The 25,526-nt window shown below is 39.8% G+C and overlaps 1 protein-coding gene across 1 annotated transcript in view; it reads right to left on the bottom strand.

The window, feature by feature from the left end:
- Positions 1-10,279: 10,279 nt before the first annotated feature.
- The window catches only part of CCDC80 (coiled-coil domain containing 80), a 34,283-nt gene continuing 19,036 nt past the window's right edge, over positions 10,280-25,526 (bottom strand). Inside the window, exons 4-8 of the mRNA XM_065876190.1 lie at positions 22,372-22,508; positions 20,632-20,780; positions 14,422-14,525; positions 11,882-11,962; positions 10,280-10,783 (exon numbers count right to left, since the gene is read on the bottom strand). Coding sequence (XP_065732262.1) covers positions 10,446-10,783; positions 11,882-11,962; positions 14,422-14,525; positions 20,632-20,780; positions 22,372-22,508 — 809 coding nt within the window. The 3' untranslated portion in view covers positions 10,280-10,445. The remainder of the gene's footprint in view (positions 10,784-11,881; positions 11,963-14,421; positions 14,526-20,631; positions 20,781-22,371; positions 22,509-25,526) is intronic.

The following is a 25,526-nucleotide window of genomic DNA, read 5'->3' as shown; positions in this document are numbered from 1 at the left end:
AACCTTTTGCTCTTGTACAGGCCCAACCTTGACCAGACACAGCCCAGGTCCTCCTTGGCAACTTCTCCTTTTACTTAAGTCCTGATTTTTCCTGCGAACTCTTACCATTCTAGTATGGTGAAGGGGCAGAGAAAGTCAAACCCAAAGGAAAGAGAGTGGTTTTCCTTCTCTAAAGCCGAGAGCAGACTTTCTAATACTGAGTAATATATATCCCTCCTTTAAAGGAAAAAAAAAGCCTCTCACAGATCAGTGTTGACCTTTTTTTCACTTTACTGTAATTTAAATGCATATGAACATAAAGTAGAAACTTCTCATAGTTTTTATATGAAAACCAAAACAAATTTACAATTAAAGTATAAAGCTATAAAAGCAGTAAATTTTCAATTCAAATAGGAATTTAGTGAGAAGGTGATATTTTGCTCAAATGGAATCACAGTAAACTCCCTAACAGATCTGCAGAACTTCTGTCCTCACTTGCTATTTTACTTGCTTCAAGCACCATCCTGTCTCTGCCAAGAAAGATAACTGAAACCTGCTGACAATGCTGGTAATGCATTTAATCCTGCTGGGATTTATCAACCCATGTCCCTAACAATCCCATGCGGATGTGGTGTGCGTCGAGCTGCCAACTCCCATTGGCCGCGATGCCCTGGAAAGGTTTTAAAAACGTCAGCTTTATGTGTTCCCTGAAGCTTTGAAAGAACTCACAAATAAAATTGCCTAGGCTTGGCACTTTTTTGAGGAGTACTTTTTTCCCTACAACAGTCTTTGTTTCTTCTTCCTCTCCTCTTCTTCTTGATTCACTCTTGATCATTTATATTCAATATTTTGCTAAAAAATTAACCATCCAGATTTTCAAATTTATTTGCACAAGAATTCGTGACTCATGCTCATAATTCTTTTACTTATTTCCTCTTTTATATAGTTCTGTTTTCTTTCTCATTTTTGATTTTGTGTATGAATGGTGTCTCTTGGTTTTTTAAAGAATAGGTTAATGAGCAGCTTCTAATTTTTACTTTATTAAAATTTATTATGTTCTGTTTTTCTAAAGTTTGTTTTGTTCTTTTTCCATCTTCTTCAAATGTATTTGTTTTCTTTCTTGCTTGTTAATGAACATGTTTATAACTAGTAGAAAAATTCCTTGAAGTAAGTAGACTCCAGGCCGGTCCCCAAAGACTTTAAAATACAGCATTATCATTGTTATTTTTTCTAATTCTGTTTCGAGTCAAGAGTCGTGTCATTGAGGATTTTATTCATACTTTTGTTAGTTTCTAGTTTTTATACACTTGGTTGGAAAATGAGATCTGTGCTCTTCCTGTTGTTATTTGCATATTTTTATTGAATTTATTATTGTAGTTTGGCTCATCCTTTGTGTAAAAACTTTTTTGAGAAAGTTGATGTTGGTTTGATATTTTGAACCAGTTTGAAAGTTTCTTGTCATATTTTAGATTTATTCAACTTTCATTTCTAGTCTGTTTCACTGCTAGTAGTTACTTCTACATTTTTAAAAGCAAACTTAGAACCTTATTTATAAATGTTTAAACCTCAAAAATTAAAATATGGTCATTGACTCCTTTCATTGAAAGATGAGGAACTTAGGTTATTATATTTCCTCCCAACTCCTCCTTTTTCTTAATAAGCCCTGAGAATTTTATCTAGGTCTGCTACACTGTATTTCATCTCTTTTAGGACTCCTATGTTTTCACATTACCATCTCTGAAATTCGGGTGTGTTAAGCAATGACATGTTAATATAGCTGCTGCCTCCTGGCAGTAATGAAGTTGTCTTTGCTTGCACATGCAGGCATTTGGCACGTGCCTACAACTTCTTGATGTTTCAGTCAACAAACCACTTAAAAGACCATTTGAGGAGAGGATAAGGGTTCTGGTTGTTGTCTGAAAATCTTTCATTGGTACCTCCTGGTAAGATCAAGAACATGCCAGCATCAGTTTTTACATTATAAGTGTCAATAGCTTGGAAGGAGACCCTGGAGACAGCAGAGAAACTCTCTTAAAATGCTTCATCATCTTCATGTCTCCCAGTGGTGCTGGGAACTATCTGCCTGGAAAACCTCAGACATCTACGACTCTGCGTCAAAAAGGGATTCAAGAGATTCTGGCTCAAAATGTGAAGATATTCTAGAAATAGCTTAATTTATTTAACTTATAGTTTCCCTTTTTATGTAATCAGAAAATGCTACGTGATAAATGCAAAATATTTAAAAGCTCTTTAAAAAGAGATATAAAATGAAAATTCTAAATGACAAGAAAGTAATGTTTAATTGACTGTTTCTTAGCAGGACATGAAATAGTGGTGTCTCTTAGATTTGATGTTGTCATGGATATGATGAAATTTGGAAGTTTTTTTTTTTGTTTTTTTTTTTTCCGGTAAGCGGGCCTCTCACTGCTGTGGCCTCTCCCGTTGCAGAGCACAGGCTCCGGACGCGCAGGCTCAGCGGCCGTGGCTCACGGGCCCAGCGGCTCCGCGGCATGTGGGATCCTCCCGGACCGGGGCACGAACCCGTGTCCCCTGCATCAGCAGGCAGAGTCTCAACCACTGCGCCACCAGGGAAGCCCTGGAAGTTCTTTTTAAAATGTTTTATTATGCACCTTTTCCTTCAAGAATTAATAGTTTGCCTTTTAGTTTGTAATCCCAATTATCACAGCTAATTAAACTTTATTCGTTCATGACATAATTTGTTTATTCATAACTTTAAATGCCAGTTCATCTCTCAGCTGGGAGCTGTCTTAAAATAGATTTTTCTCTTCCAAAAGTGTTTTCGACTGATACACTTCCTGAGGTTTTAATATTTTTTGGTGTCTAATAACTACTAACCGCAGGTTTTTTCGAGTCATATTATTGTTCAGAGGTTTTGCATTTTTATTACTTTCTATAGCTATTTAATATAATATAAATAATGGCTTGTCTGAAAAATAATTCTTAAGTCACCTTTTATTTCCATTTAGAAATCTCCTTTTTTATCATTTAGTGTTGCCAAAAAGTTGTTTCCCTGCTCTATTACATATGTACGTATGTATGTGTATATGTATGTCTAAGTGTGTGTGTATGCATATATGCACATATATATATATATATATATATATATATATATATATATATAGGGTTTTTTCCCCCATTTTTGTAGGGGAGCTGATTTCTAAGCCTGGGTGCATGGATGCCTCTGTATAGATCTTTTCTTTAAGATTTCTGTGTACTCATCTTTAAACAAAATTTTAATTAGCCCCATTATTTCCCACAAAATGGTGTAGGTGAAATCTCCCTTACCCAGTTGCTCTTTACCTGGACCCTGAATGGCATCTTTGAAGTTGTGTTAAAGCTAGAAGGTGTTTTAAGAAGGTGGAAGGGAAGTAGGACCATGGAAAATTGCAACGAGGGAACTTTCTGGGTGTGTACTTTTCCTCTATCTCAGTTGAAATGCCTGCTTTGAGTGCCAGTTCCATAGAGATAGGGGTAGTACTGTCTCCTGTTGTGAGGAGAGGGTATCACTTGACTTTTAGTTTGTTCCTCTGTTTGAGACTGAGCCCCCTGCTTTGATAAGAAGTCAGGCTAAGTGAAGTGCCTTGAAAGCAGCACACACTTTCTCTACAACTGTGAAATTTGCTACTAGAATGTTTCTATTGTATACTTATATATAATTATATAATATTTGTATATATTCTTACATTTAATATGTTACAGACACTTAACATATTGTATAAAATATTTTAACATTTCATATCTGTAAGTTTTTTTATGTAAAATTTATACACACTGCCCTGCTACAAAGATTTCCCACGTTCATATATTTGAAAGGACTCACCAGGCTCCACAGAGGACACTCACGTAAGACTTTCATTTAAAGCAAAGGACATGGTGCTGCAAGAAAAGGAGAGTGTAGACACTGGGGTTCCAAGAGAGCCGAAGCCTGAGCTCCCCAGGGTCCTTATTACACAGAGACCGCACTGTCTCCACTGTCTCCAGCTGGAACTACCAAGATCTGTGGGAGGAATCTTGACTTTGGGAGAGCTCAAAGTAGAATTTCCCAGGCTTTTCATGGCCTCTCTAGCCAGCTAATCAGTCAGGTTTTCGTAATCTATTAAGCCAGTTGGAAACCATCATTAAAGAAATTAACCCTGGGGATCCCCGGGGTAGTTTCAAACTTTAAACAGCACATCATAAATCCCACTGCCCTTAGTTTGGCCAAGAGTCGAAAAAGATACCATCATGTCCCCAGAGATAGAGCTTTTCCAGTCTAGCTGTAAACCAACTACATCCTGCATATATATATACCCTTATCTCCAAACCTCCTTCCTCCAATTAGGAAGTTAGGGGGAAAGAACGGCAGGGCATAGCCATGTCACTTAACTTTGGCCTCTCAGCTACAGCTGATCCTTGCCTGAGTAACAGACTACAAGTGTATTTCTTATCTTTCCTAGTGCTCAACTTCCCCAGTTGGGGATAGTAAGGAGACACACATTACTCAAAGCTCATGCTTTGAGATTAAAGCTATTCCCTAGTTTCAATCTTGATGAAGTTTTCTTCTAGAAATTCATGCTTATTGTTCATTTTAGTTTATTTCAGTGAGGGGGTAGTGTTGATGAATGAATTAATATTAGTGCCAGCATCCTTTCATGGACATCCGGACAACTTCTTAAATCTGGGGGCGGTAAGAAGTTCCCAGGAGAAGAAGTGCCTGCGCTGTGAGTATCCAAACGCCATTGACTATGGTGACAGTGGAGTCAACATGAGGTACTTGTTCAAATCATGTCGAGGCTGACAGGAAGAGCAATGTAATAATTCTAGTCTCCAAAAGATTGAAGAACTATCATCACTTATATCTCCCTGGTCCCTTCTTTATACCTCTCCCCCCATCGTTGATTATATATACTATCTTATAATCGACTGTGTACATGGCTGCTCTCTACTAATCTGTACTGGAAAATGTCAGTTTTGTATTACTCGTTTCTAGCAAAGTACATAGAAAATAATATAAATACAATAAATGTTGGAATCATCATATAACTTGAGCATAACCTGAAAATGAGTATCTTGGATTAAGACCTGGAATGACTAGATGGTTCTCTTCGCACTTCAAGGCTTTCAGCCATTCTTGATCAAGTCCTGCCAAATTTGGGTGTATTCCTGCCTCTGCCCACCCTGTTCTAATTTGGCCCTCTAAAGAGTATTCACAGAAAGAGGCAAGCCAAAGATAGAAAAGAGGACTAAAGGAGACAAACAGAATGATGGTGAAATCCATAGGAGGAATTTACTCTTTCTCGAACATTTTTGGGAAGGAAAGTGAGGCTTGCTTCCAGGGATTAGCAATCTTTCAGAAATGGTTTGTCAAGCTGTTCCCTATGGCCCTTCTTCAAGGATCTCCTTTTGCGCTGCAGGTATCCTTTGAAAGGGTGGTGCCTTTAGCATGTCAGTTATATACCTAATCAGTTGTAGTCATCTGTGAGCCAGAATGGTTCATGAGAGAGGGGCCAGGGAAAGGAGAAAAGGGCCAGGAGAGAGGAAAGGGATGCTTATGGGGGAGGAGGAAAGCCAAAGAAAATGTTGCCCAGGGTCAGTTTTAGCTGTTTAAAATCACCCCACCCCTTCACCCAGCCTCCTGGGCACATGTATCAACCCATGGAGTGGAGGGTGGAGGACCATCCTTTTGCTTTCTAGAAGGAAGTACTGATATTTAAGGTCTCTGAAGTCTGCCCAGGGACTGCCCAGTTTCCGAGCTTCAGGTGATGCATTTGGTCCCCAAATTAGGAAATTTGTGTTGAAGTACAAACATATGGTGCAACACAAATTTCCTAATTTGGGGACCACAGTCCTTGCCAGCCTGAATCCCTTGGAAGCTCCAGCCTGGCTGTTAAGGTGATGATGAGGGTTTCTGCGTGTTAGAGGTGATGACCGCCTTAGAGCACAGCCACAGCAGCAGTACTGTGCCGGGAAGAATTCAGTGAAGTTGCTTAATACCTTTCCCAATTCCCATAACAATCTGGAACTGGATTCTGAACTATGAAGTCTGGGTTCTCTGAGAATTAACATTGATTGGATCATAGGAAATCTCTGAGCTTCTCTGAGCTTAGCATTCTACTCCCTAGAGACCAAGAAAGATTCATAAATGTCACAGAGTTAGAAGAAACTTAAATGTCTAGTCCCACTCTCTCATTTGGAGATAAGAAGCCGAGTCCCAGAGGTAAAGTGACTCATCTCAGGTCAGGGCAAGGACCAGTAGTTTTCCCAAGTCCAGTGGCCCTTTTAAAACACCCATCAAATTCTGTTACAACTTGCCCTTTGCGCTTCATCACCTTCTGTGTAAGTGCCTGACAATTAGCTTTTCTGAGAGTAATGTAAAGGCTTAACATTAATCTTTTGATTGTTAAGGCATCCATGTCAAAGAATCCATCTCGAATAAACATGTTGCCAGCTACACAACTACCTAAAGATCCAGCAACCCCCATGAAGTTCCCCTATTGGAAAGCCCTGGGTGACCTACATAACTGACCCCTTGAGTGACCCTACTTTTCCCTTCATGTGCCTAAATTCCCACTCTTAGGTTTAAATTCACCAATAAAAAGTAAACCCGTGAAACCCTAGGCACCTCACCCTCAACCCCAATACAGGCAGAACCCCAGGTCTCTGCTCTCTACCTGCAGCCTTGCCGTGTGTATCCTCCAGGACCTGTGAATAATAAATCTTGTTTTTTACAGAGTTTCGTGATGGTTGATGAAATAAAATTCATATTTTATGGCAAGATGAAAAAAACGTAAAATTCTTCTTTGCCTGTTTCGGCTTCCTCCCTCCCCTTTAGTGTGTATTATGCATTTGCACTAACCAGACCTCCTTAGGAGATAACCTTCCTTCCTAACCTCGTAAGGGGCCACTATGACCCATGACCCACTACTCATCATTTTGTACATGTTGATCTGTAAACTGTCAAATGATGCATTACTATTTGTCTCAAAAAAAAGTATGTAACCGAGCTTTGACCTCTAATTGGTAGAACAAACCTCAGAGCTTTCTGAAAGACTGTCTCCCAGATTATAATCCTCAGGTTGGCTTGAATAAAAATTTCCATTTCTTTCTTAGATCTGCTATTGATTAATTTTTCATCAACATGGTTGTTGCTGAAGTGCACTTTGCGATCATAATAAGAACCACAAAGGCCAGTCCAGCCACAACATTGGTTCCTATGGGGAAATGTCTGTAATACAGGCCCAGGTGAGTGCCCCCGGGCATTCCTGGCTGATAGCATCACTGTCGACAGGTTGAGACCATCAGGAAGCACCACTCCGACCTTGATTCTTGAGTTCTTAGTAACTAATAACATGTACAAAATGAAGAGGAAAGTCTGGCATTAGGGGCTTTGTACCAACTCTGAGAGGACTGAAGAGAAGTAGTTAGCATTTTAACTGAGCTTCACTTGGAGTTAAGAGTACTCAGCAACCATACCCTCTGTCCACACACACCAAACCATCAGGTACAGAGCAGCCATGGAGCAGAAAGGATTCCTCAGCAGGGAAAGGGGAATTCGTGGTGGCACAGAAATGGACAGAGGTTCTTTTCAAGAGGCTTCTCCTTTTCTGGAATCTCCCTACAGGGCTGAGCACTGAGATCATCAATCAGGGTCAGCTGAGGCCATCATTCACCCTGGTCCTGAGCTATTTTTATCCTCAAGGCTCTAGGAGTTGAGAAGGTGTGAGCTTCGTTATTAACTATAATCCAGAAAATGAGACCAGTGGGCTCCACCGACTCTGCTGCGTCTGGGCCACCAGCCTCTGTAGCAGGCAGGAGAAGGATCTCTCTGCTGAATTAATATTCACCTTAGAGGGCTTCCCTGGTGGCACAGTGGTTGAGAGTCCACCTGCTGATGCAGGGGACACGGGTTCGTGCCCCCGTCTGGGAATATCCCACATGCCGCGGAGCAGGTGGGCCCGTGAGCCATGGCCGCTGAGCCTGCGCATCCGGAGCCTGTGCTCCGCGACGGGAGAGGCCACAACAGTGAGAGGCCCACGTAATGCAAAAACAAAAAAACAAAAACAAAACAAACAAAAAAATATTCACCTTAGAGCCCTGGGATTTCTCTAGTGGAAACCAATTCTTAGAAATTCATGGAAGGGAATTACGACAACCAGCAACTTTGGTGAGGCTGTGTCCTTTACAGAGTTTTCCAGATTTTCCTAACTCAACTGGGTGCTTTTCTTTCTAAATACTATAAACTTTCTCAGAGACTATATTTTATTTATTTCTTACCTTTTGTTGTTGCTGTTTTGGGAAGGAAATGCTTTTATAGGAAAAAAACAATACTCAGATTTCAAACAACCTGGTCTATACCCCTGGAAGACAGAGATTCAGGTTACCTAGTTCTCCAATCCTCCCATTTGGTGAGAATTACTCTGTAGTTTTCCAGATTATAGAATCTGAGGACATTTACCAAAAACATCTTCCTCTGAATGTGTTCTTTTGCTGAGCCATGGCTTATACTACAGTCCCCCAAATGATTCTACACGACTTCTGTCTCCACTCATTAGAGGAAGGAGTCTTCAAATGCATTTGCTAATGATCATTTCAGTGTCCCTGAAACCAGAATTCTTGAAAAAGTAATCTCAGGTTATGAAAAAGTGTTGTCTTTCTTTGGGTATAGGAGCTAGAACCTTATTCATATTATTCTATAAGTAAATTTTCGATTATCCCTACCTAGTTTCCTTGGGAGATGAAACTCCCTCATTATTATATTTCCTGAAATTGAGACAATTTGTGGCCCTTAGAAATTGTCCCTGTGTAATTTCAGAAACAATCATAGAGAAAACCATTCTTATTGGCAATTTTAAGCTGTGCTTCACCTTGGCAAAAATGCAAGAGCAATGCACATCAACCTGGTTCTTGCACCTTCACCCTTCAGGCAGCTGGTACAGACTGTTCTAGGAGAGAGGAGGAAAGCTCTCCACTATGGGAGGGGGGTAGGGTGGGAGCATAGTTTATATAATAAGAAAACTGTGTTCTGAAGTCACTTGTACTTTCTGGACCTCAGTTACCTGTAAAACAGGTAAGAATGAATGGTCTTCATAGAGAATAAGGGACAAAACAAGTGATTCCTCAGGTTCATTGAGGTACAAATTCCACTTTTACTATAATTATAACAAAGTTCAGATGATGTAAAGACAAACTTGTACAAATAGGCACAGATAAGTTAAACGCTAGTAGTATTCACATGTGGCTTGAATGCAGTTATTAACATCTAGGCTCACTAGAGTTAATAACCAATTTCAAGACTATTTGGAGAATTAGTTGTTAATAACAGTGACAAAAAATAAGCATCCCCATTACTGATAGAGGCTGGCACTGTCCGGATGCTAAACTCTGGGGAATCTGATCACCTTAGGGCAAGCTCATACATATTAGTTAATATTACTTGGTCTTTGCTGAAAACCAAAGAAAAGTAGGAAAGAAGGAAGGAAGGGAAAGAGGGAGCGAGGAAGGGAGAATATTTAGTTTATATGCCGTATGTAAAAAATAAATGCTCTATTTCAAAGACAAGGATTATATTCTGCAATCCAGTTACAATTTTATCCACTGTTAATTTAGTAACATTTTCCTTTGAAAACAAAAAGAACCCCTAAAAATAATCTCCTTTGTAATTTTATTTTACAAGGCGCCAGTATGATAATGGGCCCATTAGGGAGTCAAATGTGAAGAGTCAAGGTTTCCCATGCTGGAAATTCCATGGTACCTGATAGAACTCTGAAAGTAGCACCTCTAGCAGCAGAGCCAGATTCTGGTGGTGATCTAGAAGTTCCTTTTCCCTGAAAAGACACTAAAAGTTAACAGAAACAGGGCAGGAAGTGGCTATGATAACAAAGCTGAGTTTGGTACTTGCTCTGGCTTTGGTAGCCAATATCACCGGACTCCTGTAGTATCAAACTTCAGGAAAGAAATTCACAGTATAGGGCAGAGCTGTCTTAATCATTTTTAGACTAACAGTTCAAAAAGGGTTAAGAAGCTATCTGCTCTGTCTGTTCCATCTGCTCAGATGTTCATCTGAAAATATCTGTGCTGTGATCTTTAATTTTCTTTAACAATCATGGTTTTCACTTACCAATTAATACTAAAAAGAGAGGTACAAATACTTACGCTATAGAATACTGTATTCCCAATCACGTCCACCATATTAAGAAAAGGAAAATATCCATTTTCAATAACATTATTCAGCACCAGATCCCCTCCAGTTAGACAAACAATTCTCTTAAACATCTTTATGATTTAAGGCTTCAGTAACAACTCAAGAGTAGGCAAAAGTTTGCTATTTATTTAATCTTGGAAGAACACTGAAAGAAAAAGGCAGGGAATGTAGGCAGTGTGGAAGAACTCTCCTTTACATAGCTGGCCACATGTGGCTTCAACAGCTGCAGGGGAAACTGGCTGGGGCTAAGGTTACATATTTCTGTTCAGTAAGGGTATCCATGGTGGTAACTCTCATGATGACGGTAGTCATCCTGGTAACCATCCTGGTATCCTTGATGGTAACCATAGCCTGCATACTCATCTTCTGGGCAGCGCATCCCCAGTGACTGCTGAATAGCCATTTCCTGTCTCCGGAGTTGCATCGAATCAATTAAATCGTACACAATCACCATGGACCACATTGGGGAAGGATACCAGGATTTCACATTTCCATCTTTTCCAACTAGAAGCATGGAGAAGTACTCTGGGCTCACTTGAAAATAGTTACGTATGTCTTTCACCAAGTGGGCTGGTATGTCTTCTCGCTCCACAACAGAGCTCCCTGGAATAGGATTAGAAAAGTTGTTAGCGGATTGAAGAGGCAGCACTCAGGAAAGCATCAAAGTGAGAAGGAACCACTGTGAGAATAGAGAGAGGACCCAGGAGTCTCTTCTCTTCAGCTCAAAAATCCAATTTAAAAAGTTTGCTTGTTTTTTCTATTAGCAAAGAAATGTCCCTGCTGTTCTACAACATTATTAGTGTATCCAACTTTGGGGCACATAATGTCTCCTTATAGGAATGTTACAAAGTATAAAACCAGTCCCTTCATTTAATCCTGGCAAGATCAACTGCTTTAAAATTTGTCACTAACAAAGATTATATTGTTTATATTTCTAAGTTTACTTCCAATTAGCTTAGTTTCTTCTTTGCGGTTACAGTTTTACTTTTGATGCTGTTGTCTTTATAACAAAACTCTTATTTCATTGTCAAAGGTGAAAAATACCAATTATCTAAGAGCTGGGAATATATTTAAACTATTATCATTAGTGAAAGGAAGAAAGGGAAGGGAGAAGGGCACTGACACTTTCTGGGTATCTGCTCTGTCCAGCACTGTGCCAGGGATTTATCCACATTATCTCAGGTATAGCGCTTGATCTTGGATGGAAGGACTGGGTTTACTTTCTGAAACTTTTAGTCACTGTCATTTTCTTTCAGCTTCTCTGAGCCTTTTAGTATATGTCCTTATCTGTTGCAAGGGAATCAGTGAGATATGACCTTTGTGCCTCATAAAACTATTTCGAGAATTAAATGAGATAACATAGATGAAAATGCTTTGTAAGCCAATACAGCCCCATGCAGACAAAAATGAATTACTTATTTCAGTTAAGAAAATGGATACTTTTGCTGTCACTTATGATTCTTTTAGTAAAAACAATATTAGTGCTTGTGCTCTCCTTCCCCTTCTTCTACATGCATCCTGTGTACACACACACACACACACACACACACACACACACACACACACATGGGCAAACATGAAGAGGGAGGATTTTGTGACCTTTTTTCACCTGAGGGGTACACCCACTGCTTACATATAAATTAACATAATTTAACTGAACTTATCAGTAGTTTATACTGTTTTAAAGTAACAACACTTTACCATTAATCGGGAACAGTTCTAAAACTCCCCCTACTTCCTCTCCAACACCTAAAAGCTTCAGAACAGTTATGTGGCGCAGACCTAAGAGAAAAAAGAAAGCCGTAGAATCTGTAAGTCTTTCACTTCCAAAGACTGGATGTCTGAGAATTAAAAATCTCTAAGTTTATAAAGAATATAAAACATAACCTGATTACATAAAATAATTCATTTTTTAAAGTTTTTTCATTAAAAAATATATTTAAATACTTATAACATCTTGAAAAAAGACTAATTGCAGATTTTAGGATTAACAACAGGGTCAGATGTGGTCTGGCTTTGTTTTGTTTTTGCAGATTGAAATAGAAGAATTTACTTTTAAACTGTGATTCTCACTCTACTAAATGACAAAACAAAAATGAAGCCATCGGAACTTTAAAATATCTAAGATGATCTAAGCTGATTAGTGTTCTGGAAAAAAGTCATGCCTAAAGTTATAACAGCTTGCATGGATAATTTAATTTTCTCTCAAAGAAAAGACTACAGACCCTAGCCGTTGTGATTGTTTAAGAAATCATTCTGGCTTCCTCAAAGAAAAGTTTGTCAGTTTAAAGGGCAGGTTCTTAGCACTTTTTTAGAAGACTCAAAGGGGTAGCACAGCAGGCACAGCTTGCTTCCCAGCCTCAGCTAAAGTTTCAGGAAAGGAAAGAAGGTCATGCCTTGGTAGCTTGTTGGAATTCTTTTGAAGATGAAGGGCATATGAAAAGATTCAGGAGAAAGAACACCAGAGGACAAGGAGGCTCTAGATTCATCCTATTCAGATTTCGTGGTTTTAGACAAAATCCGAGCCTAGTCATGGTAGCAACTTGGAACGAAATATGAATGTTGACGGTGTTGACTGTCCAGGGGAGAAAACTGAAAGCCACCATGGAGGGCTTTTTTAAGGAAGAGTTGAAATCCAGGCAAAATGCTATTACAAAAAAGTTTTGTGGCCTTTACTCTTCTCCCAGAGAAGTGAAGCATTTCTATTCTACATGTTGTTGAGTCATATTTTCAAAAGGGAAGATCATGAATGTAATTATTCCTTAAAAACATGACGTGTTCACATTTCCTGTCTACTGCAAAAGTGTTTGACTTGGGCTCTGTGCAGAGATTCAAAATGAAACATCACCTAATAGCTGCTGCAAAGACATCTTTAGAAAATTAGCAAACCATGATTTTATTTACACTCTTATTGTGGAGGGTCATTAACTGCTCTAAAAACTTCTGTCTTACCCAGCACTGTTGGTGGCTATACATAATTTAAATTTTGCCTAAGAATACTGGCACAATCAAATCTTCTTTACATATATTGATATAAGTTCTTAAAGCATTAACCTTGTTAATAGGAGTATAAATAAAAATTCACAAACTTTCTAATTGTTTTTACTGTTATGAGCTAATTTTCTGCCTTCTTTTGAGTTATTATTTCACATCTTAAAATTGAAATGTATTTATAATGTTCAGGTACTGGGTCACAGCAAGGGCCCAGGCTCTGGTAATGCCTTACAAGACTTATGCCACCACACCACCTTTTATAAATCAAACACAGCTTTATAACTAACAAATGATTCTTCTTCCTAATAGAAGTATCAAAACAATAAAGATTCATCTATGTTCCAATTATGAATTATTCAATCTGTGGCCCCCTAGCTACTCTTCCCCCCTCTAATGACTCTCTCAAAATTCTTCCTCTGCAGAGGTGTATTTTACATGAGACTTCAGTTGTGATTTCCACTTTTGAAATTGCCATTATCTCTTTGGTTCAAAACAGAACTTAGTAATAAGTTCTCTGTATTATGCATTTCCTTTCCTTTCTATGTGTCCATATTCAAAATGATACTAGCTCTTTCTGACCACTAGGATAATAATGTTTGGTAAAGAAAGCATACATTAGTTTTCAAAACACTGAGCAATTTACTGCAAATAATGATAGTAATAATAAACTGCATTTCTCTTTGACCTGCTTGTCTTAAAGCATAAGGTTCTGTTTAACAGATCTTGCTGTCTTCCTGGTGCCCAGTTATAGATCAAAATCCTTTCTAAGGGAATGACAATATAGTACAGTGTGCTTCAATTCATTCATTAATTCCCAAAGCCATTCCTGTTTTACAAAAGATATTTAATCTATGGAGAAGTACACAATGTTGGTACCTAATTATTACCTAAGTAAATGATAATACCTGAGTTTTATGATCTTGAGGCAAGTTTTTAAAAAGGAAACAAGAAGACAACATAACAGAGATCACTTAAAGTAAAGCAGCAGGTATTTTCAAACACTTTAACGAAGAACCTGAGAGGGCAGAATATTGAGAAAAAAGAAAAACAGACCACAGTTGACTAAGATTTCAGTCTGAAAGCAACTTTATCCTCAGTATAACTAAGTAAGTGTCTAGGAATCTACAGTTTGGACTGGGGAATATTTGGATGACCTAATGTTCCATTTTAGAACAGACCAGGAAGAGAGTGGTATGGGAAAGCAGTGATGCTTTAAGACAAGCAGGTCAGTGAGGCTTCCCACTCACCAAAATTGCATGCCTGACCACTGAGGGCAGAGAGCTGCTGTGAATAGGCCCAGTCTTCATCATTAGGCGCTGAGATCACTAGCAACCGTCTCCTCCATCGGAACCTGGAAGAGAAGCAGAAGCCCACAGTTGCTGCTTCAAACAATAGAGGCCAGTGTGAAAACGCAGAGGAACTTTGGCTGTCATTTTTTTTCCTGTGCCCAGAATAGAAAACAGTGACCCTTAGAAATATTTCATAGCTCCTCAAAGCCTAATATTAAACGGTATTACCACATTTCTTGCACTTTTTCTTTTGTAACTTCACAGTCTGCCATACTGTGACATTTGCGTGATGTGTCAGGCATGAGTCTGGTCATCAGGCATGAGTCTGGTCCCCATGCCCGATGAGGTCACTTAGGGAGAGACGAAGCTCTCAGATACAATGAAAACTAGCCGATATTGTATGTTAACTTGTAGCAACAGAAATAAGGGAATCAGAAAATAACTGAAGAAAACTCAGGTTCTGGGGCTTCCCTGGTGGTGCAGTGGTTGAGAGTCCACCTGCCCATGCAGGAGACATGGGTTCGTGCCCCGGTCCGGGAAGATCCCACATGCCGGGGAGCTGCTGGGCCTGTGAGCCATGGCCGCTGAGCCTGCGTGTCCGGAGCCTGTGCTCCGCAATGGGAGAGGCCACAACAGTGAGAGGCCCACATACCACAAAAAAAAAAAAAAAAGAAAAAAAGAAAGAAAACTCAGGTTCTGGTAGAGTTCCCTAGGGTTTTTGGGTGGTACAGGGATTAGTGAATATATGGACAGGAAATAGTATGGAGAAAAAGAACTGAATTTTAAGTAGATGACAGTGACAGGAGGAAGGAAAATAGGAAAGTGTCTTAAGGGGTCAAGGAGGGTTCCTGGAAAAACAAAGCCCTATGTACCTTCCTCAATAGCCAGTGGCTCTTCCAGGGGCAAATGCTAGTTCTAAAATGTACCCTATCATCATAGTAAGAACCACCACTTACAGAGTACCCCTATGAAGTAGAATGGGGCTAAACCTAGAGCCATAGGATTTTAGATTATATGATAAACTTGTTTCTGCTCTTACAGCTCCAACACGGCAGGGCAGTGCAAAGAGCTTTTGTCTTACAGCCAGGAAGCTTGGTCCACATTTTGTCACTGCCACTTTTTGGGTTCCTTGAGCATGTCACTCTGTTCATCTAAGTCATAGTTTTTCCTTAGCTCTAGAATCGAAAAGAGCATCCACCTCAAAGAGGTGTTATAAGAATTAAACTCTAAAACCCATCAATGGAAGTTATGCATGTGATGGCATGGATATAGATCATGCCTTAATCTGCAGGCTTCTTGATTTAGAACTTTGTCCTACTGATGGTTAATGTCCATTTCCCCATTAACAGATCTTGGACATTATCTGTCATGATGTCATACAATAACCCACTTAATCCTTATGTTTGTGTATCATTTTATAGCTCACTTTCACCTACACAATATGTGATTCTCACTAGAGTTCGGTGAGGGCATGACTTGTTTTCCCCATTTCACAGATAACAAGACGAGGCTTAGAGAAGTGAGGTAACTTGCCTAACTAGTAAATCTAAGAGGTGGTACCGAAATACAGATTTCTCTGACTCCTGGTGCAGTGCTTTCCCTAGTCTACCCCCTCAGAGGTGCTGATGCTTGGCTGCCACATCAGGGTCCCAAGGAGGATAGGAAGGAGAGAGGGTGTGCGTCCAAGGGGCCGCTGCGTGCATTTGTCTCAAATTCCACCTTCACTGGAGAAGGGTTTTTTGCTTTCTGCCCTCAGTGCTGGTGACTGCGGGGTGTCAGTGCACTCATGGAGCCGGAAGCCAGTTGATTTTATTCATGGCTTCTCTCCCTGTGCCCCTTCAAGCCTCACAGTGAACAGGAGAGTTTTCAGTCCCAAAGAAAATGGCCTCTTAGGGGAATAGTGGTTTGGATGAATGAGAGAAAATGATAGTCTGATGAAATACAACCTCTGAATGGGTGCCTGTAGCAAGGCTCGCCAAGAATTGCTTGCTGTGACATTACATTAGCTTCCTCTGCTTGTTTTTCTTCAAAGGGAAAGAAAAACTAAAATCTCCACTGAGGATAGGAAGATGAATGTATTTGCATAAAGGAGGGGAGAGGAGAGTCTGAGACTGTCTGAGGTTTCCTGGGAAACGGAACAGTGACTGCTCTCGGATCACGAAAAGGGTCTCCTGTATATTCCCTGCTTCCGTAGGAGGCATGCCAGACCAGCACCGGCACCCCAGCCAGCACCCAAAGCAGGCCAGCCCTCCTGGCCTCACACAGAGCTTCAGAGTATCCTGGAGGGAGATATTTTGGGTGAGGTCTATTTTGGCTTGTTTACCTGTGTGCACCACTGAATGCTGTCAGACTGGAAAAGGATGGGATCTGAGACTCCCTGTCCCAGACACAATCAAGAGAAGGTCATTTCCCCTAAGTGATGATTCTTTATCCCACAGACCTTTACATTAAGATACAAGGCCCCAGTTCCCAGCACTGAAGGACAAACGTTAATGGAACTAACTTCTGTGGGAAGTAACAAGAGATGTGAATGTGGCCCAGATCCTTATTTTGGACAAATTGTTTTTCCGTCACTTTACTTTGTCAGTAAATAGAAAGTCTACAAGCTATGCATGTGTTTGCTTCTTTTAATTGGCATTTCCAAATTAGTGTGCATTTGTCCACTCTTTAGGGCTTCTGTCTCAGAGAAAGGTAATTATAGCCTGGATCATATGAGTGTCACTAAAAACTAGACTGGCTTCAGAGTCTGGTCAGCTGAAACCAGGCTGTATAGACCCACTAACAACTCAGCAAATATGAAGGAAAATTCCCATTTGGATACTCCTTTATTTATAGAACAGTTAGGTAGAAAAAACATTTTTTTCCAGTTCTTTTTGCCTGGGTTTCAGTTCTGAAGGTGTTTATTAAATCTCCTCTTAGCTCTCCTTTGATGACAAAGTTCTCTAACTAGGACCTGAATAAATGGCCCTAATGCTACTAATAACCACCATTTATTGATTACTTGCTTTGTGCTAGGTTCTAGCTCAGTACCTTTAGTATCAAATTTACCTTTCACAAGGATCTTAAGAATAGATCAATTTATTATGCCCATTTTGCAAATGAAAAAACTAAAGCCCAAAGAGATTAAGCAATTAGCCCAAGGTCGCACAGCTAATAAGTGGAGAAACCAGGAATCAACCTCAGGGCTGTCTTACTCATGCATGCCTTTAAGTAATACACTATTCTACTTTAATTTTTAAGATCAGTGATAATTGTCAGCACGATGATTCCATGACCACAGGTCATAGATAGCCATAGGACATCTAACTTATAATCATATGCCATTCTGAATATCCATAAAAGATGTATGTTCCTGAAACAGTAGTGAATATAAGAGCTCACAGTCTCTAACATTAGAAGGAAGATACATTTACATTATGTAGGGCCCTATCCAGTTCCAAAGACTTTAGATGCAAAATATGTATAATGTCTTAAGAATCAAAAAAATACAAATTCAAGTCAGTGATCAACTTGAATGAGCATTGCAAGCTTTGTGAGTGAATAAAAGTGAGATAATGTCAGTTTTCCTTTTCAAGTTTTGAAACCCATGACACTGTGATTATAAAAAGACCCTCTGGGGCTTCCCTGGTGGCGCAGTGGTTGAGAGTCCGCCTGCCGATGCAGGGGACACGGGTTCGTGCCCCGGTCTGGGAAGATCCCACATGCCGCGGAGCGGCTGGGCCCGTGGGCCATGGCCGCTGAGCCTGCGCGTCCGGAGCCTGTCCTCCGCAACGGGAGAGGCCACAACAGTGAGAGGCCCGCGTAATGCATAAAAAAAAAAAAAAAAAAAAAGACCCTCTGCCTGGAAATGGTGAAAATAATCCCTCAGAATGTCTGTAGTTGCCGGTCTCATGGCTGACCTAAATCCTTGGCTATAAGTAATATATCAATGAACTAGATGGTTACTGCTTTAGAGATCAGGCTATGTGAGTTTAATGGGTTGGTTCAGTGGGTAAGCCTCTTTCAGTCCTAGAAGATTTAGAATTAAGAAGAGGAAGTTTGCAAAGAATCAAAATCATAGTAATAATATACATTTCTGATTTTCTTTATATAATTTATGTTCTTGTGAAACTTAAGAGAATTTGGCTTAAAATGATAGCCTTGAAGCTCCAAACTAGAATGTGTAATTGAGTATTTGGTTTAGATGTATAGTTTTAGGTTGAAATCTTACTAAGCGTATACAGTTATTGGAACATCTGAGAAAACTTTAGATTCACTGTATTTACAAGATTAACTTATTAAACTTATGGCTCATTTAAGTACTCAGAAAGGTTTTGTTTATTTCTTTCAAGGAATTGAAAGAAACATATTAAATGTAAAACGGTTGTTTGGCATAATGACATTGTTTAATTACTGAGCTCATAAGTGAGGTTAAACATTATTCAAAGCCCCTTAAGAGTGATAGTTAAAATTTGTCAGGTTATAAATAAAATGACAAGATTTAAAAGCCTAACTTAAAAGTTTAAGAGAAAACTAAGGTCTTGAATTTATAACTTGGATATATTTAACACTATTGGTTAAAATCAAAAGTAAACTTCTAAAGAATCTTTTCTGCCTAAAAAAGGAAAGAAAGGTAAAAGAAATAAAAGGAAGGGAAGGAGAGGGAAGGGGAGGGGAAGAAAATACCTCAAGGACAACAGCAAGCTCTTATCCTCAATCTTCTAAATCACTGACATCTAGAAGGATGACCTTGAACTAAAAGTTGATATTTCAGAGCCCCCAGGATTGGACAAGAAGCCATCGGCCCAGTAGAGCCCTAGAGCCGTTTGGCCAGAAGACTGAATGAGCCTTATGTCCTTAGGGAGGCATGCACCTTTCACCTCCACTCCAGGTATTTGCACTGTACTGGAAATTTGGATGAAGGCAGAATCTTGGGCTCCTTTCAGTTCTGAAATTCTGTGGTTTTAGGAGTATCTTTCTTCACTTCAAACTCTGGGGCTCTGGGTTCACACTAAAATTAATTCACATTATATTTTCAAAACGAGTGTTAGATAAGAGCGTGGACTTTGGGAACCAGATTATCCTGGGGCCACTAAGTTCTAGAACTGACACTAGTTCGGTGATGAAAGTTATTTCATCTCCATTAGCCTGAGTTGTCTTGTCTGCAGCAAGACAGTAGTTACAGCATTTAGATCATGGGATTGTTGTGAAGATTAAACTCAGGAGGGAAGAAGAAGTGCTTGGCACAAAAGGTGATTACAGCAACCCTGGAGTGGAAGTAGGGCTACTTGCTGTCGTTATCCTCATGGGTGAGTGATTTTTAAGATAGGGTTAATTGGAAGCATAGGGGCAACATACCTAGAAAATTGTAAACTGAAAATTTGGATGAATGGCAAGTCCTATGCTCTTTACACATCATGTTGTTATCCCTTAAAAGACCCAAGCTTCCTGAATCTAGAGGAATTCAGATTATCCATTTCCTAATCACAGAATTCTTGATGCTTAGGTGAAATTTCTGCATCCTTGCACCTCTTAAGGTCCCAAGGATTTGTAGAATTTTCATCCAACATGAGGGAAGGGATGGAGAAGGGAAGAAGTAGAGTGATTTTTTTTACACTCTTTCTTTGTGTATGTACTAGAGTTTCCCTATAATGGTTTTCAATAAACCATACTCCCCAAGGAATCAGGGAGCTGGGTCAAGAGGATTTCTCCTTTTGAGGTCTTAGTGGACCTTTTGTTCTCTGCAGAGTTGGAAGGAAGCAGAAAATCAAGCAGTGTTCCAAATCCTGTTTGGAACTAGAAAAGGCCCAATAAATATGTAAAATAAAAGTACAGTATACAAAGCCCTCCAAATTGACTGACTGAATAAACTAACCCTCACAGAAGTTCAGAATTCTGTATCTGTGCCAAAAAAAAAAAAAAAAAGGCAGGAAAAAAAAGAAAAGACCTATCCAAAGCCACCAAATTAACACTCAAGCTTGGAGCTGACCCCAGCCAGCCTTGCAACCAGAGCAACTTCCAAAAGGACAAGACTAAGCCTGGTGGCTAGAGTGCCATGAAGAGGACAGACATCTCACAGGGAAGGTCACTCTGCACACACATGTCTGCTCTGTGTTTCTCTGGGGTTTTCATTAGCTCACTCAGAACACTCTCCCGTCTGCCTCCTCGGGGTCTCCAAAGGTGATGTACCTGGATAGGAAGTTCTCCAGTGACTGCTTCTTGTCTTCTTTGCAAACAATGCCCTCCTTCTTCTGCTTTTCCATGTCTTTGATTCGGGACTGGAAGGTATCAATCACATCGAACACAGACTTCATTGCTATAGGCACCTCATAATATTGCTGTTGAAGGAAAAATAAAAAGTATATAATGTATAAAGGTGTTTCTTCCCTATGTCCAGAGGATAGAGAGCTTGAGAGAATTCTGGGTGGCTCCAGGGAAATCAGAGCCTGGAGGGCTCTTTGATTTATAAATTCTCTCCTGCAGTAGGGCCTCTGCTGATTTTTTGAGGTTTTGAATCCATGAAACCAAAGCCTTTACCTTCCATGAAGGTCTTAACTTCACTCTTTTTATTGGGAAGGGTCCATGCCTTCCTCACCACACATATTCTAGGCTCACTTCCCTACCTCTGGGACTAAGCTGGTTCCTCTTCATTATACAACTGGAGAGAAGGTCAGAAACACTATACTAAACACAAGAAAACAAATGGAATAACATGTTAGAGCATCTGACCTGAGCAATAAGGGTAATTTTCCACCAGAAGGAGGGCTGCTCTGTGGCCATCAGAAATCTACATAAACTCTTCGTGATTCCCAGAGACTATTTTATTGAGTGAGCATTACTTAAAATTAGGTCATGTTTGCTTATGTATTCTCAGAAAAAAAGTTGGATCTAACTTATTTGGGGATAATGAAATTCAGTTTCCTGCATCAAAGCTGTCTGGACTTAGAACAGCAACCTGAGGTGGATTTGAGGGCTGGCTGATCAGCATAAGTGCCCTCAATGGGAATTTAGTAAATCATGGAATGTGAAAGCTGGCCGAGACCTTGGGGATAATCTAGTCCAACCTCTCACATTAGAGGTGGCACAACACAAATGTGGAATGAATTATTGAAGGGATCTCTCTCCAGATCCAGAAAACGACTGCAGGTTGAATCAGCTATTCTAATAGCCCAGGCAGCTTTTTTTCAAAAGGATTTTCATGTAAGTATGGGCTCTGGAGTCAACCTGCGTGGGTATGAAGCCCAACACTAACTGGGTGAACTTGGGCAAGTTACTTAACTACTCTGGGTCTCTATTTGTCCTCTGTGAAACAATGATAATACTTGCTATTTATCTTAGAGGTTTGAGACAAGGATTGTAAACATCTGAGGTGAGCGCTTGACATAATGAAAGCACTCAATAAAGTTAGTTATTATTGTTAATATCATTATGACTACATGGCACAGTTTTTCAGGGTTCAGAATCTCTGTCCTTATCATAGGAAGAACGTAGGTGTAAAACCCTACTGTCTTGCCCATGTTGGATCAGGAGGTAAACTTCCAGGCCCTTTCAAAGTAGACCTATGTTAAATCTGGGTTTTCTGAAAACAGAAGCTAAATACTCTTTACTTTTTATCACCAGGGCCTGGCTGGTGATAAACATCATAGCTATTCAACAATTGTCTGGTGAATGCATGACTTTGATGTTACAGAAGAATTTAGTCTGAGTCAAGTAGCTGGGCCATAGGTGGTCATCCAATCCAATATTTTCCATAGACCACATTTCTAGACACAAATTCTACAGGACAGTGGGAACTGTTTGGACCATTTCAAAACCTTCCCATTTATGAAATAACTTGTGCTTAGTCATATGTCTAATAGACTCATTGACAACAAATTGAGTTGCTATCTTAAGGAATGTCACTGCATCATCCAAAACAGGAACCCATACCTTGACTCTCAGGTCCACATCGGTGAGCACCATGAAGAAGTCATTGTAGGTCATTCCATACTCCTTCCTTAGCTCGCTGATAAGATGCTGGTCTACCAAGTCCTCATCATCCACAACACGCATAGGTTTCTCATTATCTTAAGGCAAATGAAATGTGAATAAATATGGATGTGACAAAACAGAAATCAGTGGGAAACCGAAGGGTGGAGGCCCTGAGCCTTCATCTCAAGTTAATTAGAACAGTTTTTGTTAGTTGCACACATTTGACTAACATTTTGTTTGAACAAGCGTTTCCAAAGTGAACAAATAAATATAGAAACAAGTGAATAAACTCATTTTGAAAATCACTCTTCCAAAGATGATCAAACTGCCATCTCTGCCCACCCTGGTCACAGTGAATCAGAAGGAGCAACGTGAGAGTGAAGCTGCTGAGTCATCCCTGGAAGAAGATTACCAACTCACTCTGGGGATGAGTCATCACCCTAACTCACCAGGGAACCAGACCCAGATTCTTTGGTTAAGTTTTATTCCATTTTAAATTTTATTTTAGTTTTAGTTATTTGTTTAAGTCTAAAATCAGTGTCTGTTCCTCCCACTTAGAGAATCACTTTGGGACTCAGTGAACTATGTCATTGCAATAGAGAAAAATAAAAAGCCTATGTTCAATCTGGTCATTTGGCTCCAAAACAAGTCAAGCTATTCATAATATAAATTTTGTAAGTGAATACAATTTTAAGTAAAATGTTACTGAATTTATGGAACTTTTTAGTGTTAGGTATTTTTTCAAATATCAAACCCTGAAAACAAATTATTATAATTCAGAATGGTTCCTAAAGGTGCTACTGGGTTAATGGGAAGTATGAACATGGCAAATTACTATGTCTGGAAAGCATTTTGGAAAGGATAGGACAGCTTTATTTACTTCTTCTCTCCCATACAGGTCACAGTGTTTCCCTCAACCCTATTAAAATTTTTATCTGCAAATAATCCCCTGTATTTAAAAAAAAATGTGCAAAAGTTAAAGTTAGCAAATATATGATAACAGATCTATTACAGAAGGGAATCTATCAGTTATTATCAATACTGCTACCCAATGAATAGTACTACAGTAGAAAAAACACAATTTTGCAGATACAGAGGTTACACAGCTGAGTACCACAGACTATTACTCTTTTATTGATATAAAGGGGACAATTACAATTTAAGTATTACTTTGGTTTATTTGATTAGGATTGAAAGTATATAAGTTGAAAGTATATAAACAAAAAGCTTCATTCTCCCAAGCAGATCATAATGAGAGGGGAGAGAATGCTATCATTAATAAAATATAAATTAATTTAAAAGAATTGTTAGGTTCATGGTGTTGGTTTTTGTTTAGTATAGCTCACTGAATAAAAACAGCAACTTGCAGAATAAAGTACATAGTATGATGTTATTCTTAAAAGGAAATAAAGCAAAAGAAAACATAATACATCCATATGGGAATATGCATAGGAAAACGTCCAGAAGGACATACAGCTGATAAAAATGGTTGCCTCTGGGGAGTGGGAAGAGGTGAGGTAGAAAATTTCACTGTTTACTCCATGTAAGTCTATATTATTTAAATTTTAACAAGGAGCATATTTTACTTTGTGATTAATAACGATAATAATAATGAAGGAAATCTTAAAAAAACTGATTTGTAAATGTCCTCAACAACTAATGTTCTGATTCTAAGACTTTACAAACCAGATTTTATCTTGAACCTAGGAATTGCTATTTTTAATCCGTAACATACATTCATTTTTGCTTTTGTTCATTAAACAAAATATTTGCTGCCAGTGTCCTAAGCTGATTCTGTGCTGGATGCTGAATTCAGAGACAAGTAACTTGAACAGAGTTCAAGCTCCTAAGTAGAATCACAATTAGAACATTTACATCTACCGAACAGATAAAGTCACAAAAACCATTGAATGGCTGAGATGAAAGGAAACTGGAGACTGTAGTGGATTTCGAAAATGGTCCCAGGGCTTCCCTGGTGGCACAGTAGTTGAGAGTCTGCCTGCCGATGCAGGGGACATGGGTTCGTGCCCTGGTCCGGGAAGATCCCACATACTGCGGAGAGGCTAGGCCCGTGAGCCATGGCCACTGAGCCTGCGCGTCCGGAGCCTGTGCTCCACAACGGGAGAGGCCACAACAGTGAGAGGCCCGCGCACTGCAAAAAAAAAATTAAAAAATGGTCCCAATTCTCCACCCTTCCCTATACTTACACTTTGCCCAGTAGCTGTAGCTGCCTGTTATGGTGGATGGGTTGAACTGTCCTACCTCTTGATTCTGAGCTCATCTATATAACTTGCTTCAGTCAGGGTTAGCCAGTGTTCACATAAGTGATACAAATGGAGGCTAGAAATGGGCCTGCACATTTGGGATTCCTGCTGCTTCTGCCATTACCATGAGACTACGTCCATACTAGCCTCGTAGAGGATAAGTCAAGCCAAGTCACTCTCGTCTCACCCCAGCCAGGGCTATCCCAGATCAACTGACAGCCAGTTGACCCCTAACATGTGTGCAAGCCCAGCCAAGATCAGCAGAACCACCTAACCAACAGGCAGCTGACTGCAAACACATGGGCAAGCCAAAGCTGAACCTTTCAGGCTTGTGACTCAATGAAAGTTTAATGTCGTATGCCACTGAGGTGTGTGGGTCTTTATTACATAGCCTTATTGTGGCAATAGATAACTGCTACAGACATTATCTGGCCCAACCCAGTCACATTACTGAAGATGAAACCCAGGACTGCAGTGGATACTCTGCAGTGCTGGCCAGATCCTACCTTCAAGACTAAAGCTGCTGTGAATGTTAGCAGCTGAAACCCTCTGAAAACTGCTCTCCTTAGAAAAGTGCTGCCTTTCCCCAAATCACACCCTTACAAAGAGACAGCCCACACTCAGTGGTTGCTGCAGGGGGGGAGGCAGTAGATATAACAGCTACCCCCTTGCCTCAAAGTGAACAACGCTGAAGGGCCAATTGCATTCAAATTCTCTCTCTGTCACTTTGCATCCCTCACCCCTCATAGGCATTATTCCTGAGAATACTCCCCATTAACCTCTTGCATGCAAATCTGAGTCTGTTTCCCAGAGAACCAACCTATCACAGACACCATGAAGGGAGCAATC

This window comes from Phocoena phocoena, chromosome 4, assembly GCF_963924675.1.
Source record: "Phocoena phocoena chromosome 4, mPhoPho1.1, whole genome shotgun sequence".
Taxonomy (NCBI): domain Eukaryota; kingdom Metazoa; phylum Chordata; class Mammalia; order Artiodactyla; family Phocoenidae; genus Phocoena; species Phocoena phocoena.
This window is presented reverse-complemented; position numbering and strand designations above follow the sequence as displayed.